General features: G+C 44.6%; 2 protein-coding genes across 5 annotated transcripts in view; one reads left to right on the forward strand and one right to left on the reverse strand.

Moving 5' to 3' along the window:
* Positions 1-22,151, forward strand: part of CCR8 (C-C motif chemokine receptor 8) — a 157,024-nt gene that overhangs the window by 75,108 nt on the left and 59,765 nt on the right. Inside the window, exon 1 of one of the 4 annotated variants that reach the window (XM_082348659.1) lies at positions 6,967-7,054. The exons of the other annotated variants lie outside the window; for them this stretch is intronic. The gene's annotated coding sequence lies outside the window, so the exon portion shown is untranslated. Of the gene's footprint in view, positions 1-6,966; positions 7,055-22,151 lie in introns of those variants that run through there. 4 annotated transcript variants of the gene reach the window in all.
* CX3CR1 (C-X3-C motif chemokine receptor 1) lies at positions 1,883-22,142 on the reverse strand. Its single transcript, XM_082348744.1, has 2 exons — positions 16,392-22,142; positions 1,883-7,380 (listed from the first exon to the last, which is right to left on the reverse strand). Exon 2 carries the CDS (start codon positions 7,369-7,371, stop codon positions 6,295-6,297), a length of 1,077 nt encoding a protein of 358 aa, XP_082204870.1. The 5' UTR covers positions 7,372-7,380; positions 16,392-22,142; the 3' UTR covers positions 1,883-6,294.

The following is a 22,151-nucleotide window of genomic DNA, read 5'->3' on the forward strand; positions in this document are numbered from 1 at the left end:
GAATTGAGTTAAATTGTAGGACACCCAGCTGGTGTCACAGAGAATTGCTTGATGTGGAGAAAACTTCCCACACATTTGGTGATCAGAAGTGTCAGAAATGAAGTGTTCTGTGTGAGTAGTAGAGGAGACACACAGGAGAGAATCACAGTGGGGAAGAACTGGTTTTTCCCTACACAGAAGGAGGAAAGATCTGTGTTTTTCCTTTATACATTCATGTCCATCAGTAGAGATTTGGCTAGATAAAGTCTATATGGACTTCTGTGCATTCATTAAAATCATGCTTGCATTTAATATATGGGAAAATGTTTATGCTACAATGTTAAGTGAAAGAAATATCTAAAACTGTATGTATGTTATGATCTCAAATCTTTTTATTTAAAAAATTATATCTGCAGAGAAAGACATGGTAGAAAACCACCTAAGTGTTAAACAATGTTTTATCTATAGGAGGTGGAATATTGTGTAATTTAAATTTTGTATACACTTCTTTGTTTTTTGTATTTTCTATGACTGTGCTTCTCTTTGAAAATCAGAAAAAGATATAAAGAATATAGAACAAGCACATCGAAAACTGAACAATCTTTCCTAGTCGTCAAAGAAGTGTGAATTAAAATTTTATTTTTGTTTTTACCTAAATAAATAAGGAGATATGGGGTAAAAGAGTAATTTTCCTGCTGAGTGTGTCTTGTGGTTTCTAGAGCTGTCTAGGGTGTGTCTCTGGAGGAACTTTGGCTGTTGCCTAACAACATGCCTCATAGAGCAGAGCAGACATGGCACCATGTATCCTCCAGAAAACATCTTGGCCATCCTATGGATGGAGGGCGTCTTGAAGAAAGACAGGGTATTTCCACGTTTGCAAAAACCTACTTCTCTCACTTGCTCTTGGATAATACTACTCTGGGGTAGCCCAGAATGTGGTTGCCAACTCAGCAAGTTAAGCAAACAATATTATAGGTCACGTTGAAACTGAAGTGGTCCCCCTGGGTCAGGAGAATGGGGTGCAGGTAGAAAAGAAAATTAGCTTCTGAGTTGGGACAGACTGCCCCAATTTTGAGGGCACTAGTGGGACATTGTCTAGGGGCCAGGTGGTACCCAAAGTGGACCTCTCAGAGTTGGGGTGCCAAGTTCCCAGGTGTGGTTGTCGACCTTTTGATGCCAGAGGAGAATTCAGGGACAGCGTCTCAGAGAGAGAGAGAGATTATGGAAAGCCCACCCCGATGCCCGATGCAGTGGATTATAAGGGGTGATAGCTCTTCCCAGTAACCAAAAGCATGTATTCTCCATCTTTCTTGGTGGCAAGCTTCCTGGAAATCCAGCTTCTCCCTCAGATGGTCATTTAATGATCATAGAATAAGCCCAAAGTGAGTAGGATTATTTGGAAGGGACTGGGCATTTCCCTAAGCATTGGGACAGCCCCAGGATGTGGCCACCCTCTGCAGTGGCCCCTTTCCCAAAGGCTCAGTCTACCCATCCAGATCCTGATGGGAGCGCTGATAACATTTGCCTCTGGGAATCCTGGTATCCTTTGCCAGTGAGTCTCTGTCTGTTGACCATCTTTCATTAGAGATACTGATGTCACAGAACAGCTGTCACCAAAGGCTGCACCACCCAGGCTGCACCTGTCACCACAAGCAGATCAATTCTGTTAAACTCTGCATTCAGGAGGGCAGACCTTCCCTCTCTGCCTAAATCATCTGCCTGCAGATCCTCTTTCTAGGGGTTTTCCATTGACCACCTGTATTCTCTGCTCTTAGAGGGAGGATTGGACTGTATTTTTTCCTGGCTTTATTGAGACATAATTGACACACGAAATTTTGTAAGTTTAATGTGTACAATGTAGTGATGTTACTTTATTATTTTATTTTTAAAAATTTTTATTCAATTTATTTAAACTAAAAAAAAAGTTCACCCATTTCTCCCACCCTCTACCCCTCCCTGCTTGCAACCACCAATCTGTTCTCTGTATCTGTGAGCTTGGTTTTTTGTTTATTTGTTTGTTTTTTAGATTCCACATATAAGAGAGATCATATGGTATTTGTCTTTCTCTGTCTGATATATTTCACTTAGCATGATGCCCTCGAGATCCATCTATGTTGTCACAAATGGTAGGATTTCATTTTTTTATGACTGCATAGTATTCCATTGTATGTATTTACCACAGTTTCTTTATCCATTTATTCATCGATGAACACTTAGGTTGTTTCCATATCTGGTCTATTGTAAATGCTGAAATGAACATGGGGATAATGTATCCTTTCAAATTATTTTTTTCATTTTCTTCAGATAAATACTCAGAAGTGGAATTGCTGTATCATATTGTAGTTCTATTTTTAATTTTTTGAGGAACCTTCATACTGTTTTCCATAGGGGTTGCACCAATTTGCATTCCCACCAACAGTGCACAGGGGTTCCCTTTTTTCCACATTCTTGCCAACAACTATTATTTCTCATCTTTTGGATAATAGCCATTCTAACAGGTGAGAGGTGATATCCCATTGTGGTTTCGGTTTGCATTTCCCTACTGATTAATGATGTTAAACATCTTTGCACATACCTATTGGCCATCTGTATGTCTTCTTTAGAAAAATGTCTATTCAGATCTTCTGCCGATTTTAAAATCAGATTTTTTTTTTTTTTGCTATTGAGTTGTATGGGTTCTTTCTGTATTTTGGTTATTAGGCCCTTATCATATATATGATTGGCAGTTATTTTCACCCATTCAACAGGTTGCCTTTTCATTTTGTTGATGGTTTCCTTTGCTTTGCAGAAACTTTTTAGTGCAGTGTAGTCCCACTTGTTTCTTTTTACTTTTGTTGCTTTTGGTGTCAGATTAAAAAAATCGTTGCCAAGACCTATGTCAAGGTCTTGACATAGTTGTACTGCCTATGTTTTCTTCTATAGAGTTTTACGGTTTCAGGTCTTACATTCAAGTCTTTAATCCATTTTGAGTTAATTTTTGCATATGGTGTAAGATAGTGGTCCAGTTTCATTATTTTGCATGTAGCTGTCTAGTTTCCCCAACACCATTTATTGAAGAGACTGTGCTTTCCCCATTGTATATTCCTGGCTCCTTTGTTATAAATTAATTGACTATATATATATATGTGGATTTATTTCTGGGCTTTCTATTTTGACCCACTGATTTATGTGTCTCTTTTTATGCCAATACCATATTGTTTTAATTACTGTAGTTTTTGTAATATAGTTGGAGATCAGGGAGCATAATGCCTACAGCTTTGTTCCTCTTTCTCAATATTGCTTTAGCTATTTGGGGTCTTTTGTGGCTGTATACAAATTTTAGGATTGTTTGTTCTATTTCATGAAAAGGAATTCCAATAGGGATTGCTATGAATCTGTATATTGCTTTGTGTAGTGTGGACATTTTAACAATATTAATTCTTCCAATCCATGAGTTTGAAATATCTTTCCATTATTTGTGTCTTTTTCAATTTCTTTCATTAATGTCTTGTAGTTTTCAATATACAGGTCTTTTACCTCCTTGGTAAATTTATTCTAGGTATTATATTCTTTTTGATGCAATTATTAATGGAATTATTTTCTTAATTTCTCTTGCAGATAGTTTATTATTAGTGTAAAGAATCACAACAGATTTCTGTGTATTGATTTTGTATCCTGCAACTTCACTGAATTTGTTTATTAGTTCTAACGGTTTTTTGATGAAGTCTTTAGGGTTTCTATATATAATTTTATATGTGTATATATTGTAAAATGATTATCACAAAAAGGTTAGTTAACACGTCCACCACTTCACATAGTTACAATTTTTTTGTGTGTGGTGAGAAATTTTAAAATCTACTCTCTTAGCAACTTTCAAATATACAACACAGTATTGTTAACTGTAGTCACCATAAGATTGGTCTATAGTTTTATCAAGAGGAGGAAGAAGTCAGTAAACTGAGAGCTATGTACCTCCTTGATTAACTCGCTGTGTGATCTTGGGCCAGTCTCTGGCCTTCTCTGGACCTCCTTTCCCCTACCTGCCAAGTGTGGGTTTGGACTCAGCTATTTCTGACCACTCACAATTCTGTGATTCTGGGACTAAAAAAAGCAAGATGGCAAGGGCAACATAGTATGAGTTTCCTCACTGGGAAAGAGTCAATCTAATCATAATAAGAAAAAATGTTTAAATGTTAAGCACCTCTTAAACATTGAAGGCAAAGGCCTTATCGCACTGATCTTTGGACCAGCTCTGGGTCTGAGCTCACATGTTGCATGTAATATATGCTCAATAAAGGTTTTGCAGTATATTAGTTTCATATGTATGTGTCAAAAGCTAAAAAGTTCCCATGCCCTTTGGCCCAGTTATCCCCATGGCAAGGAATTTATCCAAAGGAAGTAATTGAAGAGGAGAAAGGAAATTATACAGAAAAGTGCTTTAAAATATGTATTTGCTAAATATTGGAAACAAGCGAAATGTTTATTAATAGGGTAATGATGAGTAAGTTACAGTACATGATCTTGATGGAACATAATTCATTCTGTTATTGGTTAAACAAATATACTGACTGCCAAGGAGTGAGAAATAGAAGAATGAGTCAGACGCCTTCAGTGAGTACACAACCTGGCAGAGTCTTCTGAAATGATCATTACAAAACTATATAGAAACAGAGGGTTATTTGTGGCCTAATGTTAAGAGAAAAAAAAAGCAGATTATGAAACTTTCTGTACATTATGATTGCAACTCGAAACACGTGAGGGTGTGAACGAGGTCTGGTGGGCAGATGAAGATATTGTGTAGTTAGATTATAGATGATATTTTCTTTAGCATCATCACAATTGTTTTTCAATCTTTAAAGTTTCAGTCCATCCCAAATGTTTACTGAGAAAGGGAAAACTGCTCCTGGGACCCTGGCTGTCCAGGTTGGCAGTGGCATGAATGATGGGGTTCTCTCCAGATGGGGTTGCCACCAGTTGATTGGGATGAAATGTTCCAGGCAGTCCGGGAGGGTTGGGTCAGGAAAGGCTATCAACCTGTATATCTACGAGTGTCCATTTAGCGCCACTGTAGGAGCCAGCCTCCTCTGTGTCTGAGCTACATCATGCAGCAGAGCCCGCAAGGCCTTTCCAAGCTCTGTCAACAGCACCACTTAAGCACGGTGCCAAGTGGAGGAAAAGCTGAAGTCTGGGAACCAGACAAGAGGGTTGGAACCTGCAAGAGTTAGAGGCTGGTTCCTCATGCTGGAAAGGATGCTTCCTACATGAAAAGTTCTATTATCTCCATTCTACAGATGAGGAAACTGAAGTTCAGTTGGCCCCAAATTACCCAGCAGATAAGTGATAGAGTTGGGATTGGAAACCATGCCTTCTCAGTTTGGGCCAGTGTTTTTTCTGTTTATCCCCCTGGGCTCTGGAGCAGGTGGCGATGCATGCGGCCGGATTGAAGAGACCTGACTGACAAGGTGGCTGGAGTCCTTTGTGAAGGGGAGGTACTGGTGAATCTGTTGGTGGAACCACACGATGGAGGGTGTCAGAGGCCAGGCATTTGAGCTTGGACTTGATGCAGTAGGCGCTGGGGAACCTTTATAGGTTTGGGGACATGACAGAGGGGGTTTAATGAAGAAGAGGCTGGTGGTGTGTGCTGGCTGGTATGATCGGGGTGGGGCTGGGCCAGACACATGGTAAAGTTTGGTGGGCAACTCTTGTTATATCTGATCAAAGCAGCACCCACCCCTCCAGCTTCTTGGAAATATGTCTTCACGCATCTCCAACCACAAGATTGGAATGGAAGCTGCCATCTTATCTATGTCTTCCCTGTGGATACCGCCACCTGGTCCAAGGATGAGAATCTGATACAAACTTGGCCAATCAGAGCCCTTCCCTGGGAATTTTGACCTTGGGACCAGAGGGATATAGGTCTCATTCCCTCTCTGATGACAAAGCTGTGTTATATGAGTCTGGGATCTCTGTTACCACTCAGAGATTTGAGAGTCAGAGAGAGGAAGTTCTAGCTAGATTCAGTCTCTAGTTTTCACTCACTCTGAGGATTTGCCACCCCCTTGCCCATGTTACAATGCAAATGATACTGCCTCTTTTCAGGCTAAATTAATCTGAGTTGAATTTTTGTAATTTGTAAACAAGAAACTCCTGACATTGGCAGTAAGAAACATGCCTATCCTTTATCATTCAGATTTTGAGCACAATTCTCAAAAATGCTTTCAGGATTGCTTTTGGGCATCAGGCCCATTGTTTCTTGCATGTAAGAAATTTAAAAATCTGTCCTCATTATTCAGTGTCAGTCTCAGAAACTCCAGGCTTGCTGGAGGGACAAGGCTTTCAGAGGAGGATAGATGTATTTCCATCACTGGTGTAATGAGTGAAATTGCTGCTCAGAACACTTTCTCGCCTGCTCCTTTGTGATTCAGACGGGGACAGGGAGAAACTGACGTGGGCGGGATGGCCACACAGGACAGCCAGGCATTTCCTGTACAGGTGGTAAAGGTATCTTCTGAACTTCTCTCCAGCAAATGCATAGATAAGGGGATTAAGGCAACAGTGGGTAAATGCAACTGTCTCGGTCACACTGAGGGCCAACCTCAGATCCCTCTTCATGTCACAGTTGGGAAAGAAGTCATAGAGATTGAGTGTCTCTAAGAAAATCATGACGTTGTAGGGTGTCCAGAAGAGGAAAAACATGATGACCACAAGAAAGATCAGCCTAATGGCTTTAGCTTTCTTTTGGTTTTTGCAGGAAAAAAGTGTCCGCATGATTCTGAAGTAACAGTAACTCATAATAAGCAGGGGGAGCAGGAAGCCAAGAAAATTTATTTCTACGTTGCGGAGCACAGGCCAGATTTCCTGTAGGACCTCGGGGTAGTCACCAAGGCATTCGTTTTCTTTCTGTTTGGTGAACATGAACTGGGGTGCGGCCACCAAGATGGCGGCTGCCCAGACGCCAAGGCTGATGGTGACGCCATGCTGCACGGTCCGGTTGTTCATGGAGTTGGCGGCCAGGACAATGGCCAGGTACCTGTCGATGCTGATGATGGTGATGAAGAATATGCCTCCAAAAAACCCAATGAAGAAGAAGGCGGTGGTGAGTTTGCACACGGCATTATGAAGGCCTTGCTCGTTTATAAGATAGTGAGTCCAGAAGGGCAAGGTGGCTACAAAGAGCAGATCAGAAAAGGCCAGGTTCAGGAGGTAAACGTCAGTGATGCTCTTGGTCTTCTGGCTGTTGGTGAGGGCAAACACCACCAACAAATTTCCCACCAGGCCAAAGGCAAAGACAAGGGAGTAGAGTATGGCCAGGAAGACAGTTCCCAAGGCCACGATGTCCCCCATATCACAGGCTTCTGCAAGCTCATCATACTCAAAGTCTTCTAAACTTGATTCAGGGGAGATGGTGGGCATGGTGAGCACCTGGATGAGAAAGGAAGACAAGTAATGGCATTAGTTCTCAGAGAAACAAAGTTGGAATTCTGCTCCTTACATAGGCAGACTGGAAGAAGCAGACATTTGGTTGGGTGTCTAACCAATACGTTTCCCAATGTCACGCGTGCTATCTTGTTTAATCTCTGTGATGGAGGCTATAACAGACCCCTTTGACAGAGAGGAAACCAGTCCCTGAGAGGCTCAGTGACTTGCCAGAAACTATGCAGTAAATGGCTCAGTTAGCGTTTGAATCTAAGCCTTTTGAAGCTTGAGACAGATCTTTTTTTCTTTGATTTTCAAAAGTTTGTCTGAAAGATAGCTAGCTTGACCAGGATGTGGATGGGGGAGAGAGGATGAGCGAGTGGGGAGGAGAGGGGTGTGGTGGTGGGGACGCCGTAAATCACACTTCCAGTCCAAACTTCTATTCTCCACCCCCTTCCTTTCTCCCACCTCTCCGCCCTCTGGACCCTCATTTCTCCTGCATGAAGACTGAAGAGAGAGGTCCTAGACACTGCGGAGGCCTGGGCAGACCTGCACCCAGAGCCTCGTCTTTGTTTTTGAGAGCCATTTCTTTCCCTCTCCCTCTTGGAACCAACTAAGTCTTTCTGTTCCTTAAGGGATAAGACATAGAGTCAGACACCCTAGGGTGATTACCTTGCCTTGATTTGCCCAGGACTCTTCTGGTTTTAACACTGAAAGTCTCACATGTCGGAAAGCCCTCAGTTCTAAGCCAACTGGGATGGTCAGTCATCCTACAACTCCAAGAGGGAGTGTCACCATCATCCAGGCCTTTGCAGTCATGAAAGGGCTAATGGATCCCAGATGGAGGCCTGTGCTCAGTTAGCCTGCTGCCCTGGGTCTTGGGGGCTAAGTAATCTGATAATTACCAGCCCTGCACTTCACTGTGACCTGGCCTCCCCCACTGTTCTTTTCCTGTTTCTTTCTGGACAAGAATGGAAAGACAAGACATTTCTGCTCAGGTTGGGAAGTGACACTTGTCCATCCCCTCTTCTCTCAGCCAGGATTCACTCCAGAGGCTGCAAGGGGAGCCCTTTTGCCCTGGTCCTCTGGGACCCACTCCTCTTCCTTGTGATACCACAAGACAGGCCCTCAGAAACCTCAGTGCACACCTCCTGGTCGTCACTGCCTCCACTCAGCACAACTAAAACCAAAGCTCATGCTTCTTTAACCAGGGGAGTTTCCACACCCCGCTACATCCTTTTCATGCTGTTTTCACCAAGATGGTGTCTCTGCCAAGGCGAGGGCCCCCCAGCCAGGGCTTTGCTTCTCCCTCCCCAGCCTCTGCTTAGTGTCCCGGCCCAGCTCTGCGTCTCACCCAGACTCTTCCGGGCGAAGTGGCCCCAGGCTTTCTGACCTGGGCCGTCTCAGGCTGGGATGGAGTTCTCAGCCACAGGGAACTGTATGCTTTCTTTGCGTTCAGCTGCAATGCCCTTTTCTCAGAGAGGAGCCGCTGGCTATGACCTTAATCAATAAAAGTTAAGTTGCACCATATAAAATGGCTGATATGCAACCATTTTTGAGTGACATAAATGTCAGTTTCAAATGGCTCAGCTGAGATGCTGGGTGGCCGGGAGTGGCCGCTTGGTGCAGGTGACTTCCCAGACAGTCAGCTGTGTAGGAGCACAAACAGTCAAGCCCTTGTAGTCCTAAGTTGGGGATGCTGGAGGTAGCCCCCCCTCTTCCCGCCCCCCACCCCGGGTCAGGAGCTGGCAGAGTTGACCTCGAGAGGAGTCCAAGAGCAATAAAAATCGTTTCGCATCTCTTTTGGGCCTGTGTTCAGTCCCGAAAGCCCAGGAACTTGGTGCTTTTGGATTGGCTTGATTTTTGCCAAATCTGCATGTGGTGGGTTTGATTTCTACTCTTGGCGGCATGCCTCACACACAGGGACCTCCTACAAATCTTCGGGCAGGTGTCCCTGGGTCACTGGGAAGAGTGGGCAGGTGGGCTAGAAGGGGACGGGCACACACTTGGCAGCCCTGAGCCAGGTGCCTAGCAAGGAGAGGGGAGGGACTGGGGACCTCCTTGCCACATGCCACCTGTTTATTTCTGACATCCTGGCCTTTTCCAAGCTCTTGCTGCACCTTCCCCATCCTCTCATCATGAATATCCCTGGAGCTCTTCAGCAGGGCAGTGAATTAAATATAGAACTTTCCTTTCAGAATTGCGGAGAGGATTATATAGGTAATAACATGAAGTGTCTAGAACTTGATAGCTTTATCCAGGCACCTTTTCAGGAAAGGTGGGCCTGAGCTGGGTGGACCTTTTATTTCTGGGTCCTCTGAGATGTCCCAGGATTGGGCCAGGAGCCTGAAGATAGGGCCTCCTGGTAGCAGACAAGAGCAGGGCTAATGCCTAGGGGTCAGAGGGCTGCCAGAGATCAACTGGCTTTCACTCAGGCTACACACTGGCCTCCCAGCCCCTGAGGACACCAGAAACCAAGTGCAAGAATCCAGTGAAGGCACAGTGGCTAAGAATCCGCCTACCAATGCAGGGGACCCGGGTTGAGCCCTGGTCCAGGAAGATCCCACATGCTGCAGAGCAACGAAGCACATGTGCCACAGCTACTGAGCCCACGTGCCACAACTACTGAAGCCCACACACCTAGAGTCTGTGCTCCACAACAAGAGAATCCACCACAGTGAGAAGCCTGCACACTGCAACGAAGAGTAGCCCCCACTCGCCGCAACTAGAGAAAGCCCGCGGGCGGCAACAAAGACCCAACACAGCCAAAAATAAATAAATAAAATTTTTAAAAAATCCAGTGAAATAAGCCTTCACAGCATCTACTAAGCAAGGTTCATATAGACGGGATTACAGGGGGAAAGGATGGGTGCCGGAGTCAAGCACTAACACAGGTCCCACCACACTAACTGAGGCTGCACCGCACACGTCCCCCCAGCTATCCTCGGGCCTCCTCACCCTCTGTTCTGTTAAGTCAACATTTTACTAAATGGTGCTGAGCTGGGAGAGTCTGGGCTGAACCTAGAAGCTGAGCTTTGAATGCACGTGGGTTTCATACCCAAGTTGAAATGAATTTTGTAGAACCTGCTTTAAAAAACACCAGGCTGGCTCTACTGCCGACCCTGTTCTACTTCCTCCGGTCACTTCCTTTTCTCAGGCCTGCTCACTTATTTTTTAACTTTTTTTTTTTTTTTTTTTGGTCATCATTACCCACTGTTTCCAATCAGCTTCCCTTTTCTACACTTCCCCTCTCATTAGCTGGCCCCCATCCACTTTCTTCTCCCCAGCGTCTTTTTCGTGTTTCTTCCTCCTCTCTTTTGGCTTCACGTCCTGCTTACAGTTTTCTAGATTTAATGAGTCTTCTTCTGTTTGTTTGTTTGTTTACCTTCCTTGCTCTCTTTTTATGGCTTTTTAGGCCCTTGAGTACACACGGGTTTGAGGTTCAGTCTAATGCCAATTGTGAGGCTTAATTTTTTTCCTTTGGACCAAACAAAACTCAGGAATTGCTTGATCCCTGATCCCAACTTTCCCCGTGGGGATACCCCTATCTCTTGAGGTTCTAGAACCTGAGGTTATCCTCGGAAAGCCCCAGTTTAGGAGAGAAGGCTGCCGTTCCTGGATACCTGCTAAGTGTCATGCTCCAGACACAAGACCCCATTTAATTCTCACCACAACACCTCATGGGAAATGACTCTGCCCCCTTGCAAAATAACCACCAGTGGCTCAGAAAGATTTAGGTAATTTGTCCAAGGGAGCAACAGAACCAGGATTTCAACCCAGATGCATCTCTTCACAAAGCCGTGTTCCCTGATCTGCACCATGCTTTCCCTCTTGGAGGGGAATTCTGCATGTTACTGCAGGCCCTGTCTCTAGAGTGAGAACTGAAAAATAGTAGAGGTGACCCCCCTTTAAAGGATAAGATTCATGATGTGACCCTGAACACTCTTCCTGGGTTTTGCCTTCTAGACTCAGGACCCAGAAGGCTGACCCTCAGTGAAACGGTGGGTGGGAAATGGAGGGGTTGGGGATATTATTTGCCTCTCCAGCCATGACTAGGTGGTCCTCACTGCCAGACCCCCAGAACCTAGCTCTCAACAATGGTGGTGAAGAAATGGGAATCCTTTTCTCTGGAGAAGGAAAGGCTGAAGGCTAAAGGGTCAGCTTATTTCCTGTCTTCAAATACACAGTGATGCTCTTCAGAGCCATGTACTTCAGAGGGGTCCACGTACCCTGAAATAAGCTGGCAGACCCTGGGCAGCTCACTTCCAGCTCTGCCTCAGTTTCTTGATGTATGTAATGAAAGCCCTGGACCGGACCATCTCTGAGGGCCTGGCCAGCTCTGGGTGCTCAGTTTTCCAACAAGGACCGAACAGAAGGAAACAAACAGTCTTAAAGAGCAGCGTGAGTCCTGGGTCAGGGGAAGCGTGGCCTCGTGTCCACAGAGTGGCTGCTCAGCAGCCTGCAAAGCTTCTGGGCTCGCAGGCGGCCAGCATTCAGGTGAGCTTCTGTTTGGAGACAGAGAGCTGAATCAGTTAATTTTGAGTCCTGACAAATCTGGAATTCACCTTGGGCCATGTAGGAAGGTTCTCAGTCTGGGCCCAAGCCCACACCCCTGGCTACTTGGGCCCCTGAGTTTAAGGACCTGATGGTTTTCCAATTTACAATGACAGCTATTTTTTATGAGACCCCTCCTTAGGATGCAGAGAGAGCAAGGCCAAGAAGGCAGAAGAGGGGCAGATGGATGGGCCTTGAATTCCGTGCTGAGGAGCAGTGGGCACATTTTACAACTTGCACCCCATCCTCCACACAAGTAGATTGAGTGACTATTCCTGCAGCAGAGTCCACCTAAAACAACTTGGCGTGACTCACCCACCAGCATTTTATACGGGCCAAAACACACCCCAAGCCAAGACCAGTAACAGGAGAAAACCACACATGGAGTGAGGCCCCTCTGCTCGTGTGTGAGCCACCCCTTCACAGGACATGCCCCTGTTCTTGGTTTGACACACCTCCCTCTGCTTTCCTCCTCAAAGTCCTTGATGGTATTTATTTATCTCTTTCAAAGTAAACTGTGAAATTTAGAAAGGAAAATGCTTTATGACTTTCTTTTTTTAATAACTGAAGAAGAGATGGACTTGCTTATTAATTAATTTTTGATTAAGCCAATATCTGTTAATTATCTTTACCATACACTGGTGTAAGGACAAGTAAAAATTAAAAATAAGAGGCTTGGGACTTCTCTGGTGGCGCAGTGGTTAGGAATCCGCCTGCCAATGCAGGCGACACGGGTTCAAGCCCTGGTCCAGGAAGATCCCACATGCCGCGGAGCAACCAAGCCTGTGTGCCACAACTACTGAGCCCGTGCGCCACAACTACTGAGCCCGTGTGCCACAACTACTGAAGCCCGTGCACCTAGAGCCCATGCTCCGCAACAAAGAGAAGCCACTGCGATGAGAAACCCGCGCACCACAACGAAGAGTAGCCCCCGCTCACCACAACTAGAGAAAGCCCATGCACAGCAACGAAGACCCAACGCAGCCAAAGTAAATTAATTAATTAATTAATTAATTAACTAAAAAAAATAATAAGAGGCTTAATTCTCCCTGTTGGAAATAAGGGACAAGAGTCCACTTGCCTCCTTTTTCTTAGAGTATTTGTTTTAGAAAACATGTAATTGTACCTTCTTTCCTCTTTGAAATGTGGATATATATCCTTTAGAAAATGTGATCATTTCCTCTGTCAGTTTCAGAGCCGGGAGCCATCTCTTTGAAATGCAAATATTGAGGTGCCCAGGCTCCCAGTCCCAGGGGGAGGGCAGGAGCCTGACTTGGGTAGGAACCTGGCTCTAAGTTACACAACTACCTCTGATCATAAAGAGATGAGAAGTTTGTTTCTCCTCTGGATGAAGCCAACCAACTAATACAGATGATAACCCCAATGACCATGGTAAACTTGGGATGAACTGTGTGTGACTGTCAGGTTCCCTTACTTGAGCACCAGTTATTGTGTATCTTGAGAACATGTGTGTAAGGGGTTGTGTCTGGTCATATACCAGGGTGACATTTTTTGTGTCTTTACTACCTCATAGCGGATTGCCTGTGATGCACATCACATTTAATGCTTATTCAGTAATGAAAGAGTTTTCTTTCTGTACCATATTCATGGAGAGATTTTTCTGGGTTGGAGATTTTGTTTTTCATTCTATTTCCCCAACAGTAGGCACTGTGCTCAATTCTGTGGAGGTAAAAATGTCTAAGATATAGTCTCTGTGAATTTTTATTATTGTTTAGTAACAGTATAAGAAAAGTGATGGGAAGCCCAAGGATCAGACCATTTAAGCTGAGTCTTAAAGGCTGGGAGGGTCTTCCAGGTTGATAAAGATGGCGGTGGGCATGGGGTGGGGTGTGGTTTGAAGCCAAAAGCACTGAGAGTCTGAGCATAAGGAGGTTTCCTGGGTCCACGGCCAGGCAGAGAGGGTGTGAGGGACTATACAGAAACAGAAGGAAGTGAGGATGGTGGGATTAGTAGGATGGTGGGATTAGTTAATTAATTAATTAATTAATTAATTTACTTTGGCTGCGTTGGGTCTTCGTTGCTGTTCCCGGAGCTTTCAGGAAAGTTCACTTTAGTCTGAGAGGAGGGCTCAGGAAAGGATGCAGAGAGAAGGCAGAAGAGAGGTAAACAGAGGAGCCTCAAATTCTACACTGAGGATCTATAAGGAAAAGTTATAAAAGGCTTTAATAGGCAAAAAAAAACCTTTATTGGGTGTCCTGTCTAGCACACCCTTTGGGGCCATCTCCCCCTTTCACTGTCTGAGCTAATTTACAAATGACTGATGATGATGTGATAATTCTTGTTCATGGAAACAGAAATTGTGTCTGGTGGTGATGCATTTGATAACTGCCATGTGGGTATGGGCCAATTTTGCATTTATCTGTAAATTCATCTCAGCATTTCTGGTAGTATCTCATCCATGCTATTGCTGTGGCTATGGTCTGTTCATTGTTATTGCTGAATAGGATTGCACTGTGTGAGTGCCCCACGATTATTATCTGTTCTATGCTGATGCACCCCTGGGTGGCTTTCAGTTTTTGAACAATTCTGTCATGAACATTTTTGTGTGTGCATCTACATCTCCTACAGTAGAAATGCATTTTAAAAATGCAAACCAAAAAGCAGACCTACTGTATGAATCCACATATGTGAAGGTCAGAAACAGGCAAAGAAAATCCGCAGTGTTTAGGAATGAATATGTAGGAGGTAAAACTACAAGGACAAAGAAGGAAGCAATGACCATAAAAGTCAGGAATGGGGTGATTTTGGGGAGGGCAGTGGTGGTGATCAAGAAGGGACCTGAGGGAGGCTGCCGGGGGCTGGCCTGGTTCTCTGCTGCTGCCTGGATGTTGGTTAGGTAGCAGATTAATTTATAAGCTGTTGACCTGCAGACTGTCCTTTGAGTGTGTTATGTTTCCCGATGAACATAGGTTTAAGGAAAAAGATGAAGAGGGCCTGGGAGGATATTTAAAGAGATGTGGTATAGATTTTCTTCCCTGCCAAGAGTCACAATTCACTCACATGTGTGTCCACTCATACTTTCTTTCTGAAGATGTTTTCCAATGACACAAACCTTCTGAGCCCAAATGTCCTCACAATGATGATAACAGCATACATCAATGTTGAACATCAAAGTGTGTCAGGAATTTGTTATTAAAATAATTTTCTTTATAAATGCAATAGTTGCTCATTATAAAAAATGCAGATGGTGGGACTTCCCTGGCAGTCCAGTGGTTAAGACTCCGAGCTTCCACTGCAGGAGGTGTGGGTTTGATCCCTGGTCGGGGACCTAAGATCCCACTTGCCTCACGGCACAGCCAAAAAAAAAAAAAAAAAAAATGCAGATGGCACAAAAAAGCATGGAAGAAACAGGAAAGAAAAAACTCAAAACTATCTACAATCCAACTTCCCAGAACCAACCACAGCTAGCTTTTAGCTTCTTCCATCCAATCTTTATGCATATTTTAATATTCACATTGAGTATATTTATATTGAAAATGCAAATGCTATTTTTAAAACTTTTTATTATACAATTTCCAAACATATATAAAAGCAGAGACAACCCCCATGCACTAATCACCGAGCTTCAACAATTAGCAACTCATGATCAGTATTTCATCTATTCCCCACTTCATTCCCTACTGGATTATTTAAAAATAAATTCAGGGACTTCCCTGACGGTCCAGTGGTTAAGACTACACTCTCCCAATGCAGAGATAGGGCCTGGGTTCAATCCCTAGTCAGGGAACTAGATCCCGCATGCCGCAACTAAGAGTCCACGTGCAGCAACTAAAGATCCCGCGTGCCGCAACTAAGACCCGGCACAACCAAATAAATAAATAAATATTTTTAAATAAATAAATAAATAAATCCAGATGTCATAACATTTCACCCATAAACAGTTAAATGTGCATCTCTAAAAGAATAAGAAAGAAAAAAAAATAAAATTATTTTTAAAAATAATAGGGAGTTCCCTGGTGGTCCAGTGGTCAGGACATTGTAATTGATTTACAATGTGTTAATTTCTGCTGTAGCGCAAAGTGATTCATATATATGTGTGTGTATGCATATATATTCTTTTCCATCATGGTTTATTACAGGATATTGAATATAGTTCCCTGTGCTATACAGTAGGATCTTGTTGTTTATCCATTCCATATATAATAGTTGGCAGATGCAATTTTAAATGATGCTTTTTTTGAGCATTTCTCCATGTCCCTGAAATGTAATTACTAACACTTCTAATCATATTCCACTATGTTAAGCATGTCATAAATGATCTAATTACTCACCGCCCCCCATCCCCCCCAAGCCCCTTGGACATTTAGGCTGCAACATCATCTGGAAAATCGTCTCCCTTGTTGGCATGTAAAGCAAACCAGCATCATTAACCCACTTTGACCTCTGACCACAGTGCTCCACCCAGCTCGCCCACAGGTGCTGAACAAGTCCTCTGCTCCTACCTGGGCTGGACCTGGGAAGGGAACCTCTGGATATGCCAATCAGCCGTCCTGTCCCACGCAGACTCTGCCAGAGAGTATTTCCCTTTCCTTCCCTCTGAGAGCATCTTTAATTGCAAAGTTAGCCAATAGTATCTGGTTTCCTGTGAGGTAGACTATCTTTAGATGCTGCCGCAGGCAAGTTCAGAAACTCCAGGCTGGAGGCCAGCTGGGACAGGAGGGCCTGAAGTTACAGACCTGGAAGACCCAAGCCTGGGGCAGACCAAGAGGGGCTTGGAGGGAGTGATAACTTAGGGGCTGTGTTATCTCCCTCACATGGGTGGAGGGCAGGAACAGTATAGCTCTCTTTAATGATGTGCCTTCAGGCAAGCCCAGAAACTGAGCCTCTGTTTTCCTGCCAATAAACAGGAGCCGATAATACTCACTGGACAGCATTGGGGTGCAAATTGAATGAGCTACAGCTTTTCTCCTCAAAGTGTGATCCCAGCTAGGAGCTTATCAGAAATGCAGCACCTCAGGCCCCCAACCTAGGCCTCTTGAATTAGACTTTGCATTTTTTTGATGCCTTATAGATTTTATTTGTTATAAAGAAAATTCATCTCTATATATATCTTTATTTTTTTATTTTTATTTTTTTCATGTGACTTGCTTTATTGTGATATCTGCTTTATTGTGGTGGTCTGGGACCGAACTCACAATATCTCTAAGGTATGCCTATATTGTTTTACTAAAAAAATTTTTTTCTATTGAAGTATAGTTGATTTACAGTGTTTCAGGTGTACAGCAAAGTGATTCAGTTATACATACATATACAAATATATATATATTCTTTTTCAGATTCTTTTTCATTTTAGGTTATTACAAGATATGGAATATAGAGACTCTGCATTTTAATGAAATTCTTAGGAGATTGGTAAACACATTGAGTCTGAGAGGCGTTGGCACAGAAAACACCTACTGAGTGCCTGTTACCTGATGGATACTTAATAATTATGTTTCCCCTCACCTCCCTCCTTCAAGGCATTTAGTGATCCCCTATACCCTGCAGTCAAGCCCAAGTTCTGTATCTGATGGGCAGTGGCACAGGCTGCTCCAGCGGGATGTGGCACCTGGCTGGGCCCTGCTGTACAGGCCGTGCTCCTGCTCCCTGCCCTGGCCAGCTGGTTCTCTGACTGTAACTCGTATCTCAGCCACCTCGGCTGCGCTGCCTTCCCACCACTTCCTTACCTGCCTGAGTCATATTCAAGGCCAAGCCTCTTCCTAGTCCATCCCTATCCCAGGACCTAGCCAGGGTCTGGCACAAGTGGGCCCTCAACACACGTGTTTATCAAGTGGTCAGTGACCACACCCCCACAAGGCCTTCCCTGGCTGCCCACTGCCCTTCTCACAGCTTGAGCCCAGGGTGCCCCTGGTCTCATGTGGTCTCCTGAGGGTGGGGCTGCGTTGCAGGCTTCCACCTTGCCTTCTCCCCATCCCCAGCATGGACTCACCGGCCAGGACCAGCTGTGGCTGGGACTGCAGCGCTATGGGGTGGCTGACCTGCTGGCGTTTGAGGAACTCCACTGCCCCATTTCCTTTCTCGGTCTCCCCCTGGCCTCAGTGTCAGGCCACCTTTCCCTGCCTTTGGCCAGGCTAAAATTTGTGTGAAAAATAATCCAAAGACTGCTGCTAGACACCCCCAGGTGGGAACTCAATATAGAGGAGCCTGCCCCACTGAGGACTGGCAGATAGACTTTCAAATACCTCAAGCTGCAGGAAACTTCAGATACTTGTTAGTGTTTGTGGACACTTTTTCTTTTTTTTTTTTTTTGGCCGTGCCATGTGGCATGCAGGATCTTAGTCCCCTGACCAGGGATCAAACCTGGGCCCCCAGCAGTGGAAGCGCAGAGTCCTAACCACTGGACTGCCAGGGAATTCCCTGTGGACACTTTTTCAGAATGAGTGGAAGCATAAGCCACCTGGACAGAAAAAACATCTGAAGTAGTTAAATCCCTCCTTAAGGAAATTATTGCCCAAGTTGGATTGCCTGCACCCTTCAAAGTGACAGTTGCACTGTCTCCAGTATAACCCAACAGGTATCTAAAGCATTGCATATTGCTGGAAACTACATTCAGCCTGAAGACCACAATCAACAGGAAAAACTGAGAAAATGAATCACATATTCAAAGAGAGCATTGCTAAAATATGTCAGGAGACCAACTTGGAATAAGGTCTTGCCAGTTGCCTTGCTATGGATTAGAGTGGCTCCCAGAAGTGAGCCCTTCAGGAATATTGTGTGGTAGGCCATTCCAGGTGTCTGCCTGGGCAGGAGAATCTGTAGATGTCTTAAAGGACCTAGCAGTCAACAACTCTGTTAAGAATTGGGCCCTATATGAACTTCTGTTCAAGAATTTGCTTCCAGTAGGTCCACCTACCCAACTGAGATGGTACTGCACCCCTTCCAGCCCAGGGATTGAGTCCTCCTCAAAACCTGGAGAGAACAAGGACTGGGACATCAACTTGCCTCTAAGTGGACAGGACCATACAAGGTGCTGCAGAACACCCACTCCTCATTTTGATAAATTAGCCAGGATAAGACCATGGATTTACCACACCCAAGTAGAACTCACTCCTCTAGAAACTGGACAGGATGAAGAAAAATAGACTTGGCCTTGTGAGACATTAGAAGATCTTAAGTTGCTGTTTTGAGTCAAGCCTCTTACCAGATAAGTAATGATGACTCTTGCTCTTCTCTTTTGTTTCACTACACAAGTAATGATGACTCTTGCTCTTCTCTTGTTTCACTACACTGGTGACAGCCACTTGTTAGAAAGGAAATGCTTCAATAAAACTATCTCCAGGTGTGGCCAAAGAGGGGAAATAACCCTCTTTAAAGATATAAAGAACCTGCTGTATAAAAAAAAAAAGATACAAAGATAGCATAGCGCAGAGCTTCGTGGGTATCCTTATTCCAAGTTTATATGTACATTCAAGTGCTTGTCTAAGTATTGTGAAGGACCATAAAAAGGGGATCCAATGCAAACTGTTCATGCCCAGCCTGGGCCTCGGGAATACTTCCAGTCCCAAATTGATGAATTCCATTACACAATTACCCCCTCATGGCCTCTGTTCAGCAGGAAGTAGCCAGAGTGGTCATCACCCCTTTTCCCAGAAGATTGTGGAATGGACATTGACAGGGGAGAATTGTAATAGAGAAGAACAAACCTGACACCATATTGGATCTATTCCTTTAGCTCTCACATTTGTGCTCTATTTGCTATGCTTAGTTATTCTGGCTCTGCACCTTTGTGAAAGAATGATGCCTGTAGCCTGAAATACACATAGTAGCCCTTTCTCAAGGCTCTGCCTCCCAGGCTTGACCTTTAAAGATGTAACACTTTTCCATTCATATAGAGATAAAAAGGTGCAGAACAGAGAATAACAATTGTCTTGTTGGAGGAATATCATGACCAGATCTATGTGGACTGCCACAAGAACAAAGGATTATCACATCCCTTCCGGGTTCTGGCCAGCGCCAAGAAGTCTGCAACGGCCAGCCACACCTGGTCCCCTTTTAGTATAAAAGAACTCTGAGTTCTCACTCAGGTAAAATGGTTCTTTGGAACACTAGTCTGCCATCTTCTTGGTCTGCTGGCTTTCCAAATAAAGTCTCTATTCCTTGTCCCAACACCTCATCTATCAATTTATTGGGCTTTCATGTGGAGAGTAGTATAAGCTTGGACTCGGGAACAGGGTGAAGGATGCTTTAACTAACCTTGTTGTGGTAAATATTTTGCAATGTATACGTGTATCAAATCATCACATAGTACAGAATAACTTACACATTAACACTTAAACTTACATATTATATGTCAATTATATTCAATAAAGCTGGAAATAAATACTGGAAAAAAGTTTTTAAACAAACAAAGAGAAAATGTGTCTGTCATTCTTCTCCAGGAGTCTCATTTGGGTTGAATTATTTCTTAATCTCAGTAGAATGAGGCAGAAGTCGTACAGGCTTATTTGCAAATTAAAGCAAAAGTGTCCCTTTATTCCAAAACAAGTCTTCGTTTGCAGGCTAACTCTTAAGTAGTGTTTGGTAACCACCCCTATTCTGTATTGCACTTTTGTATGTATGCCACGCATCACCACTCTGACTCACTTGTTTGCTCACTCACTTATTGGGTACTTATTAAGCACCTCCTGCATGCCATACCCTGTGCATAGGGCTGGTTGCTTGTGACATAAAGATGAACAGGGCAGGGTCTCTACCCGATCCCTCCACAGTTTCGATCTCAGTTTGGCTTCCACACTTCAAGGTTGCAAAAAGAGACGGCTCAGGGAACATTGAGCAATCAGCAATTATCAGAAGGACAGGGGAGTGGTCTGTCTTGCCTCTGTCCACCAAGCACTGTCTTCTCCCTCCTTGTGTCTCCGCCTCTCCCCAGCATTCCCCAAGGCCCAGAGCTTCAGGCTGGGCAGGCAGTCAGCACGGGCCTAGAGGACAGCTTTTGGCTGTGGGAGTCCCCTTGATTTTACTCAAAGCACATGCCTTTGCTGACAAAAAAAAATCTGCAGCAGTTGCATTCTTGAGAGGGAGTGGTATGTGCAGGTGAAACTGGCAAGCCTTTGTGTTACAGTTCTGTGAAGAACCTGCAGACCCACAATGATTTTGAGTCACATTGTCATGGTTCAAATCCTGACCCTGCCACTCAAGCCTCGGTCAAGTTATTTCTCTGAGCCTGAGTTTCCTTATTGTAAAAAATCAGGCTAATAGTCCATGTGGCAAGGATGGTGTGAGGATTAGCAATGACACATGTAAAGCACATCATATGGTGCTTGGAATATTGTGGGCCCTCAGGAAATGAAGAATTACTATTCAAGGCAAGAAGGTCCCAAACAGGGTAATAAAAATCTGCATTCTGGGGATACATGGAGGAAGGAACACTCTCTTTCTAAGAGGTCTTGGTGAAGCATTCACCTGGGAGGACAGGCCAGAAGGACCAAGCTGTACAGAGTCGAGAGGGTGGGTTATAGGCCTCACACACTGGGGGGTCGCTCAATGTGCCCCCTTCTCCTGGGGTCTCCAGGGCTTTGATGACAGACAACTACCTGTCCCCTTAGAACCCTCTTCACTCTCTGTGGTCCTGTTCCATCCAAGATGCTCCCTCGGTAAGGATTCTTGAGTGACGGTGGGTAGGGAGGGACTTAAAGGATCTGGGCCTGTGCTGGATGAGTCTTTGGAGGGATACAGAAGGCAGGGTTCGTTCTGGATCAGCTGCTGTCAAGAAGCAGGGGAATTCAGTGACTGGGAGTCTAATAACCTTTGCCTGGGTGGTGGGAGTATTGAAATGGGCTAGAGCTGTCCCTGGTAACGGGGCAGCAATCACCAGTGTTGGTCCAGGTGTGTATGTGGGAGGGTGGGGCTAGTCTTTTTGTTGTTGTGGAGTGGCCCTGTCTGAGCATCTGTGATGTTCAGGTGGGAGCTTAACAGTCAGGCAGCCAACAGGGGAGTTTTCCCTCTTTTCCTGTATTAGGGAATCTGATATGGTCGAGCCCACAGAATGGGGACAATAAGAAGGATGACCATGACTGCACGTGCAGCTCAGGCCACGGTTTACAAAACTCTCCCATAGGCACCATCTCCCTTGCAGGGCAGGAAACTGAGGCCCAAGGAGGTTAGAGTAACTCCAGGCCACTCAGCTGGTAGGTTGAGTGGAGTAGGCAGGAAATCCACCCCAAGTCAGAAATTTACATACATGCAGTGTCTGGCTGTTTCTC

Source organism: Balaenoptera borealis (genome assembly GCF_965194805.1).
Source record: "Balaenoptera borealis genome assembly, chromosome: 12".
Lineage (NCBI taxonomy): Eukaryota > Metazoa > Chordata > Mammalia > Artiodactyla > Balaenopteridae > Balaenoptera > Balaenoptera borealis.

What these genes read in the sequence shown, in the direction of transcription:
- CX3CR1 (XM_082348744.1), bottom strand. Translation starts at nt 7,371, where the DNA reads ATGCCCACCATCTCCCCTGAATCAAGTTTAGAAGACTTTGAGTATGAT.